Consider the following 10,232-nt stretch of genomic DNA (forward strand, 5'->3'; position numbering starts at 1 on the left):
ATTTTTACAAAACGTATGGAAAAACAGATTGAAGCAGAAATAAAAGAGCTACTTTCAGTTGACGCAGAGGATGAAGTCAATACTTATTTTAAATAGAACATTTAGAGTGCAAGATAGATGGATGGATGGATGGATGGATGGATGGATAGATAGATAGATAGATAGATAGATAGATAGATAGAAGAAAATGCTTGAGTTAGGAGTTACACTAATATAAGACATTCTAATATATATATATATATATATATATATATAATACTGTGTATAAGCAGCTGTGTTTGCGAATGGGGAAAACCACCAGCATTGCCGGATGAGTCACTGCATCAGTGCTCTGTGTTGTGTGTTTGACAGCGGGTACAGATGGCAACCCTCTGGAGGCAGAGGGAAGAGGGTGCGCAGGCATGCACGTGTTCAAACGGGTTTGCAGGTACAAGTCGGTGCAATTTCATGAATGATTTCATCTATTTGTTCTCCCGTATTTGGCTGCAGGCGCGTTATCTATGTGCGCTCGGAGAAACCGCCGACGGTTTAAGTTTTGGATTGGAATGAAAACCACCATGGCACGAAGCGGTCTGAAGTGGAGGGGCAGAAATGGGAGAGAGAGAGAGAGAGAGAAATAATTGGACTTTTTTATTATTTTTTTTTTAGATACTTTATTGATCCCCATGGGGAAATTACACTCTGCATTTAACCCATCCTAGCTGTGTAGCTAGGGGCAGTGGGCAGCCGCCGTGCAGCATCCGGGGACCAGCTCCATTTCTTCCCGCCATGCCTCGGTCAGGGACACAGACAGGCGTATTAACCCTAACATGCATGTCTTTTTGATGGTGGGGGAAACCGGAGCATCCGCAGAAAACCCACCGCAGACATGGGGAGAACATGCAAACTCCACACAGAGGACGACCTGGGATGACCCCCGAGGTTGGACAACCCCGGGGTTCGAACCCAGGACCTTCTTGCTGTGAGGCGACAGCGCTAACCACTGCGCCGCCGTGCCATCTGATGCATTAAACAGAGTACTTTGTTGTCCTCGCTCTCTCCTGACTCGTCTCACCCCTCCCATCTTCTCAGCCCCCCACCCCCCCCCCCGCCCCATCGAGCTGCCTCGGGTAATTTTGCTCAGCGAGCTTTATTCCTCTCTGCCTCACTTCCCTGACATTAACCACCCCACTTGTCTCTCTGCAGCCCCCTCCACACTATGTAATTATAATAATTGCTCGCTGAGGTTTGAAGAAATTGAATTTGCCGTTTTCTCTCTGGCTCATTCATCCCGTTGTGATGAGCTGTGAGCCGCATCCGCTGTCCATCACATCCTCCCCGACTGTCTTCAGAGCTCATCCACAGCAAACACTGCTCCGCTCCGCCATGCCGGATTTATTCTCAAACCATTTCTTCATTTTAACCGAAAACCCCAAAGATGTGGATTGTTTGGGGAGGGAGAACGTTCGCTGAATAAAACTCTGGACTTTGTTGAAAAAAACAAAACAAACTGTGCAGTACTTGGAGTACATGTCCTACCCCTGCAATGACTTGAAAGTCTTTTAGTTGCACGGTCGAGAAATGACTCTTTTTTTTTCAATTCCGTCTTTCTAAGAAATTCAATTCCAACATTTCCACATGACCTAACGAGGCCTATTTTCAATTTTGGGAGAGTCAAGTTGATCATTATGAGGTTAAAAAAGAAGGAATAAAACTACAACTACCTGCAACTAGAGACAATAGTCCATGTCATGTCACAATTACTACGTCGGTGGAGATTCCCAATAAATGATGTACAGTCTATAAATTCTTCTAATGACGGATAAAATCATTTAAAATATAACAAAAACGTAATCAAGCTAAGTATAGATACTGCACATCTGAAAAACTCTGACTACAATATTGCCATCTGATGAAAAGCATACATACACACACACACACATATATATATATTCACACACACATATATATGTGTGTGTATATAATAGTCATTTTAATATCATATAGCATATATCAGTCATTTACAAATAAAAAAAAATGCTGAAATTTTCCTTACACTGTGTTGACATTTTTAACAATTTTATCCTGTTTTGTGAGGCACTTTTCTAACCTTGTTTAGGAAAGTGCTATATAAATAGATTTTATTATTATTATTATTAGTAGTAGTAGTAGTAGTAGTAGTATATAGAGTTAAATCTGATTCTGCAGTCTGACTGCTGATGTCGGTCTGACTTGAAGTTGAAACCCCCCCCGCCCACCCCACCCCTGAGGGTAATGACATTTATCCAGAAAATAACGAACCAGCAAATAAACTCCTGCAAAATATCCAAGTCACCACCAGAGGAGTGATGAGAGGAGACTCCCCCCCCCCCCCCCCCACGGCAATGTGCTGACTCCTGAGGGCTAAATGCAAACTCACTGGCAGAGAACAACTGGAGGAAGTGTGTCTGTGTGTGTGTGAGTGAGAGAGAGAGAGAGAGAGAGAGTATGTGTGAGAGAGTGAGATTGTGTGTGTGTGGGGGGGGGGGGGTGAGCCGTGCATAACTTGATGGAGGGCAGTAACCGAGCAGCGCTCCTGTTGCTAACACCCTTTCAGCTGGTGGAAGGAGACAGGAACCGTTGTGTTGCACGTCACGGCGAGCCAAACCAGGACCTGACGAACGTGCGACAACAAATGCTGCCATTAACTTTGCCTTTGAATAGAGAATGAAGCTTTCTCCTGCCCCCCCCCCCCGCCCCCGACTCTGCGGCCTAGAAGAGAGGGGGAATGTGTGTTGACTTGTTAAACATTTGCTACACATGTTTTTTTCATGAGGCAGACAAAGAGCGAGAGAGAGAGAGAGAGAGGGAGGGAGAGAGGAAGGCTGTTAACACTTTCTGACCATTACTTTGCATTTATTTGTCCGGTGGTCTGAAAGTCACAAAGCCTGGCACTACCAACGGGATCAATAACCCAGACGAGTCACGAGGCCGTTCTTTCCATCCTGACCAGGGCTCAACTTTCTGTCAACGATATTTGCTTGTGTAGCAGATGAAAAACGCAGCCCCCCCCCCCATCAGTAAATATGTGTGATGGAGTCAGGCTCCATAACACCGCCAGTCATCTGTGCCACGGTTGGAGACGCTCTCCAGTCTCCGTAAACCGCTGTTGAAATGTTTGGACCGGGTAGGACGAACGCTGGTACAGGCTGAAACGTGATGCCGATGTGTCCATGACAACCAACATGACTGTACAACAGTGTTCCCATGCAGTGTGATGTAGTTTGTACGACATTAGACTGTCCGTGTTAGCTTTGGTCCCAGCATCCATGTTTACCAGGGTGGGAACTGTCCCAAAGAATCACCACACCGCCATCACGTTTCAAATAGATGAAATAACTTATTAATGGACGTCCGGGTAGCGTAGTGGTCCATTCCGTTTCCTACCGACACGGGGATCTAAGGTTCGAATCCCCGTGTTACCGCCGGCATGGTCGGGCGTCCCTACAGACACAATTGGCCATGTCTGCAGGTGGGAAAACAGATTTGGGTTGGTGTCCTGGTCGCTGCACTAGTGCCTCCTCTGGTCGGTCGGGGCGCCTGTTCAGGGGGGAGGGGGAACTGGTGGGAATAGCGTGATCCTCCCACACGGTATGTCCCCCTGGCGAAACTCCTCACTGTCAGGTGAAAAGAAGCAGCTGGTGACTCCACATGTATCCGAGGAGGCATGTGGTAGTCTGCAGCCCTCCCTGGATCGGCAGAGGGGGTGAAGCAGGGACCGGGACGGCTCGGAAGAGTGGGGCAATTGGCCGGATACAATTGGGAGAAAAGGGGGGGATCCCCCCCAAAAAAACCACCATATTAATGTAGAAAAAGTAGCGAATTTAAGCTTTAAAATGTAAAAACAATTTCAAAAAAATGTGCACAAGTTCTTCAAAATCTCAAGACACGAGCTATGAAGACCAGTCTATACTCGCCACGCTGGCTCGGGGGGGGGGGGGGGGGGGGAGACTGCCTTGTTCACAGCCTAGCCAATCAGCAATGTGGGTGTTCTGGGGGGTTTTGTTTTGTTATTTTGAGGATATCATAATGGGTTGTATTTCGGCGTTCCAAACAGTCTATTTGGTCATTTCAGAGGTTTCGCCAGGTAGGAAGCATGCTCAGCAGTGGTGGAAGAAGTATTTAGATCCTTTACTTAAGTAAAAGTACTTATAAAACACTATAAAAATACTCCACTACAAGTAAAAGTTCTGCATTCAAAGCCTTAAGTAAAAGTATGAAATTATTAGCAAAATGTACTTAAAGTATGAAAAGTAAAAGTACTCTGCAGAAAAATTGTCCCTGTCTCTGCCTGTACCATTATATGGATTAATATTACTGCTGCATTAAGGTGCATGTTGTATTTTATCGCTGTAGATCTTTAAGGTTGAGCAAATTTTAACAAGTTTATATGGCTTTGGGTAGTTTAATCTACAGCAATGCATCATGCTCTATAAGATCATCATGTTTGTAGCGTCGCTGTCCTGTGAAAACCACGTGTCTCTAAAGAGTCAACTTTTCATGAGCTCAGAAAAAACAGGGTAATCTGTAAAGTAACTAGTCACTAAAGCTGTCAGACAAATGTAGTGGAGTAGAAAGTACAACATTTGCCTCTGAAATTCAGTGGAGTAGAAGTATAAAGTTGCATTAAATGCACACACTGAAGTAAAGTGCAAGTACATCGAATTTGTACTTAAGTACAGTACTTGAGTAAATGTACTTAGTTACATTCCAACACTGATGCTCAGTTTGCACTCCTATTTTAAATTGAACACGTCCCAACTTCCTGCTACCAGAGTTTCACTAAAAGACTTTTTATAAGAGTAACTTTTGGCCGCCCATCATGTTTGTTGCTTTTATGGGTTTTTTATTTTTTAGACTAATCAGTGAACATCAGGAAACATTTCATCCAACAGCAGTAAAAAAGTTTTTAGGATGACTCCACCGCTGACTATGTGTATCAGTATCAGGCCTGCAGGCAGCTCCGCTAACTTATTCAGAATGTCTGACAGCCTCCTATCTGTCTGACCTGTGCAGAGGAGCAGGAAGACAGCATGCTATTAACTCCTCACATAGGAGTCAACCAGCGAGGACGGCAACTATGATACTGCTTTCACCACAAGTTACTTTGACTATATGTAAGCATTACAATATGAGAAAATTACATGCCTGTCCTGTACTATTATCTCACGACCCGGTCACAGCCATTGCATCAGTGCGGAACTCTCCAAAGAAGGGTAATTCAATTTTAATGAGATTGCATGGCCTCTGCATTGATTTTTTTTTTTTTTTTTGGTTTGTTTGATTTTGGTATATTATATTTATCCCTGTGGGGAAATTCCTCTCTGCATTTAACCCGTCCTAGCTGTGTAGCTAGGAGCAGTGGGCAGCCGCCGTGCAGCGCCCGGGGACCAACTCCAGTTCGTCTTGCCATGCCTTGCTCAGGGGCACAGACAGGAGTAGTAACCCTAACATGCATGTCTTTTTGATGGTGGGGGAAACCGGAGCACCCGGAGATAACCCACCGCAGACACGGTGAGGAGAACATGCAAACGCCACATAGAGGACGACCTGGGATGACCCCCCAAGGTTGGACAACCCCGGGGATCAACTCCAGTTGATCTTCCCATGCCTTGCTCAGGGGCACAGACAGGAGTAGTAACCCTAACATGCATGTCTTTTTGATGGTGGGGGAAACCGGAGCACCCGGAGAAACCCCACTACAGACACGGGGAGGAGAACATGCAAACGCCACACAGAGGACGACCTGAGATGACCCCGCAAGGTTGGACAACCCCGGGGACCAACTCCAGTTGATCTTCCCATGCCTTGCTCAGGGGCACAGACAGGAGTAGTAACCCTAACATGCATGTCTTTTTGATGGTGGGGGAAACCGGAGCACCCAAAGAAAACACACTGCAGACATGGGGGAGAACATGCAAACACCACACAGACCTGGGATGACCCCCCCAATGTTGGACAACCCCGGGGTTTAAACCCCGGACCTTCTTGCTTGTGAGGCGACAGCACTAACCACTACGCCACCGTGACGCCCATTGTGCATCGTTTTTGAGATGCGTTGCATTGCGTATGTTGCATTGGATTTTTTTATACTGGTACGATGAAAATGTATGTGTTAACTGAACTGGATGTTATGAAACTGACAAATTCTTCATAAAGAAATAGTCTGCGATGCTCCTAGAAGCAGTCTAAATAAAGATTTGAATTTATTACACATAACAATGTGAATTTTTTTTCCTTTGATGTTATTCATCGTTTATTTGGTGACGTTTTCCCCTTCTACTACTACTATTTCCGGCTGCTCCCATTAGGGGTCGCCACAGCGGATCACCCGTTTCCATCTCTTCCTGTCCTCTGTCACACCAGCCACCTGTATGTCCTCCCTCACCACATCCGTAAACCTCCTCTTTGGCCTTCCTCTTTTCCTCTTCCCTGGCAGCTCCATATTCAGCATCCTTCTCCCAATATACCCAGCATCTCTCCTCCACACATGTCCAAACCATCTCAATCTTGCCTCTCTTGCTTTGTCTCCAAACTGTCCAACCTGGGCTGTCCCTCTAATATATACTTGTTCCTAATCCTGTCCTTCTTCGTCACTCCCAGTGAAAATCTTTCCCCTCCTACTTTTATCTGCCCAACCGTGAGAGCCACGCTGAGAGAAGACAGGGATGCTGCGAGGTTTTACAGACCTGAAAACGCCCGAAGATGCCATTGTCAGGGTGAAAATGGGCAGAACGTTTTCCATTCACACTGGGCTTTTCTGCTCGTTTTTGAGAATTTCATCGTCCACACTGACACACAAAAACAACAGTAAAACGCTCAAGTCTGTCATATTGGGCGCATGCACAAAGCTTCGCTTTCAGCGGTAGAAAATTACGATTTAGTGGGGATGGAGGGCCAAACCAGAGACAAAGCAAAGGATGGGTTTTCAAATTTGTCCCGGTTAGTGTGGACTAAAACAGATATTTCAACTGGAAATTTGTCCACATCCCATTTATAAAGTGCCCTGTGATGGCCTGGCGGTCTGTCCAGGGTGTCCCCCCGCCTGCCGCCCAATGACTGCTGGGATAGGCTCCAGCATCCCCGCGACCCTGAGAGCAGGATAAGCGGTTTGGATAATGGATGGATGGACATTTATTAAGTGACTAGCATTCAAATAAAATGTTTTCAAGGTGACCCTTTTCTTTTTTTCCTTTCAGTGAAATACCGCAGGTGTTTTTGGGGACAGACATTTCTTTTAAAAAGAAGTAATCAGAGAGATTAGGCTTTTTACCAAAGAACATCTCTTATGACGGTTTCTTTTTCTGTGTCTCTTGGCTCATTCTTCTTCATTGGCAGGAGGTCTAGATTGTAGTCTAGTGGAGAAGGACAGTGCGGCCGTCCTTTACTACAAATGAAAATTGATACTGCACATTGATGTGCTCAGAGAGGGTGTGAGACTGGCAGCGCTACACAAAGGAAGGACCCGGCTGAAGCCTGACTAACCTCCTGTAATGACACACACACACACACACACACACACACACACACACACACACACACACACACACACACACACACACACACACACACACACACACATTTACCTGTACTTGTGAAGACCCTCATTAACTTCCTTCATTCCCTTTCTCTAACCTTAATCATCAGAATGTCATGTCTAACCTCAACCCTGACCCCCGAGTCCGAACCCCTTAAATAGACCCTTGAAAAAGTGAGGACTGGGCAAAATGTCCTCACTTTGCAAAGATGTCTTCACTCATATGATTAAAACTCAAATTAGCCCTTACAAAGATATAGCCGGATAACTGCACATGTGCACAAACACATGCAAGTGTGTGCACGCACACATGCACACACACACACACACACACACACACACACACACACACACACACACACACACACACAAGTAGAAGATAGCTTCAGCATATTCTGAACACACACGCACACACACACACAGAGCTCTATTTATTCAGTACATCCTCATATTCCAGGTCAGTGCCAGGCAGATGAGCAGAAAATTGGACAGCAGTGTAGGTGAGGCACCAATCCCCACACTTAGAATGGTATAGCGGACCTAACGGAGAAGTAATGAGGTAGCAGCACAGACTGGGGGTTAAAATGATGCATACACCCCCTCCTCTCTCTCTTTCTCCTCTCTCTGGCTGACTCACTTACCCCCTTTTTTCCAGCCTTTCAGCCTTCTCTTATTCACTGATGCACACACTCGTATGCACCCCCACCCCTCCCCTCCTACATACACTCGCCAACGGGTCACAGCCACTCTGGTTAGGAATAAGGGATGCACCGATATCACTTTTTTCCCTGCCGATACCGACCGATACCGAGCACCGGCCCGATCCATTACTTTTGCTGAGCAGACTAGACTTAATACTATTAGTTTGGGGGGGGGGGTCATCGGGCAAAATAACTGAGATCAAATCACTTCCCCCACGGTTAAAGAAATCGCCTACAGGCTCCCATTTGCCAAAAATGCCGTGAATCAACCCATCTCCGATGTCGATATTTCCTCCTAGCCTGGGTACGGACCCGCACCCGGTACCGGTACCGGTATTAGCATCGGTGCATCCCTGCTTCATACCGTCTGCTGTTACAATTGACCGCGATGCAACTATGTTTGGAAAGCGACCTGTGAATGTAACACTCTTGCTCCCCACTTATCAGGGGCTGACCGTAAAGGAGGAGGCGGCCCCACCTCGTCGAACAGCTCCACGCTGTACGTGTTGTCGTCGTCCGCAAAGAACACCACGCCGCTGCCCGCCCCGTCCGCGCGGTGTCGTCTCAGCCAGGCGAGCGCCGCGTTGCGCTGCTCGGTGGCGCGCGGCATGCCGCTCCGTTTGAAGCGGCGCGGCGTGGACACGTGCAGGTGCGTGTAAGGCAGCGCGGAGCGGGCCAGCAGGCGCGCCACGAGCTCCGTGCGCGCCGCCGAGTCCTCCACGATGATCCAGTGGAGCCGCGGGACCTGCCGGAAGGCGGTGGCCAGCCGCGTCAGCTCCGCCTTCTGCACCGGCCGGGTGTACGTCGGGGTGATGGCGTAGATCACCGGCAGGGCGGAGCGGTTTCCCCCACCCGGCGGCGCGGCGGCGGCGGCAGCGGTTCGTTGCGCCCGCCCGCCCCGGCCAACCAGCGCCGGAGTCCGGGCTGACCTCTTGGTGTCAATGTCGATCATGATGATGACGATGAGTACCCAGGGCAGGAGGATGAAGAAGCGGCTGAAAAAGACCGATTTCATGGCTGTGGTGAAGTTAGGAGAAGGGGGACATCCGTGCGGTGCGCCCTCCCGCTCAGTCCGACGCAACAGCGCATCCCCCGGACGAGCTCCTCCGCTCCGCTCCGCTCCCGCCTGCCAACTCCGTCCGAGACGACTGCTGTCCAAGCCCGCTATTCTGTCTTCTTCGGGTTAGGTAGCTAGCACATCGGAAGTCCAAGCGGCTTCTCTCATTTAAACTCCCAGAACGCTCCGTCTTGCCTCCCCCCGGCCCGTCGCTCCGGAGTCTCCTCTCGGCTGAAACTGAAGTGTTTCCTCCTCTCTTCCCCCCCAGACGACACAACAATTCAACTCAGCTCATAAGACCCGTTATTCCCTCATGCAGACGCGCTTTGGCGCACGGTTGGAAAGAAGAGGATGGCGGTGGTGATGACGGGCCGGTCCGCTGGTGGGTGATTCCGACAGACATCACTTGCTGGAGAAGAGTCGGTGTGTAAAGAGAGCAAGAAGAGGAAGAGCAGGTGCGGAGGAGAGGAGAGCGACTGCGATGTGTGGAGGGGGGCGCAGAGAGGAGAGCTGGGATAGGGGAGAGAATCATGGGAGAGAGCGAGAGGGGGGGGGCAGAGAGAGAGAGAGAGAGAGAGAGAGAGAGAGAGAGAGAGAGAGAGAGAGAGAGAGAGAGAGAGAGAGAGAGAGAGAGAGAGAGAGAGAGAGAGAGAGAGAGAGAGAGAGAGAGATAGAGAGAGAGAGAGAGAGAGAGAGAGAGGCTTTGTTGTGCTGTAAGATAAACACGGCGGTGCCCGCTGAGGATAAAGCCAGCTGGGACAGACAGGTAAGACAGAGATGGGGAGATGAAGGTTTGCAAACAAACAAACAAGCAAAACAAGGGAGCTTGGCGTATATTTGAAGGGATTCAGTCTCTTTGGTCCCACTTTACAATAAGGCACACTTAATTAAGAGTTATCAGCCATAACTCTTCTACAGT

At 48.2% G+C, this 10,232-nt stretch overlaps 1 protein-coding gene across 1 annotated transcript in view; it reads right to left on the minus strand.

Moving 5' to 3' along the window:
* b3gat2 (beta-1,3-glucuronyltransferase 2 (glucuronosyltransferase S)) overlaps positions 1-9,776 on the minus strand; it is a 67,148-nt gene extending 57,372 nt beyond the window's left edge. Inside the window, exon 1 of the mRNA XM_056292042.1 lies at positions 8,735-9,776. Within this exon, the coding sequence (XP_056148017.1) occupies positions 8,735-9,271 (537 nt within the window). The 5' untranslated portion in view covers positions 9,272-9,776. The remainder of the gene's footprint in view (positions 1-8,734) is intronic.
* Positions 9,777-10,232: the final 456 nt, after the last annotated feature.

The sequence above is a fragment of the Lampris incognitus genome, chromosome 13 (assembly GCF_029633865.1).
Source record: "Lampris incognitus isolate fLamInc1 chromosome 13, fLamInc1.hap2, whole genome shotgun sequence".
In the NCBI taxonomy this organism is placed as follows: Eukaryota; Metazoa; Chordata; class Actinopteri; order Lampriformes; family Lampridae; genus Lampris; species Lampris incognitus.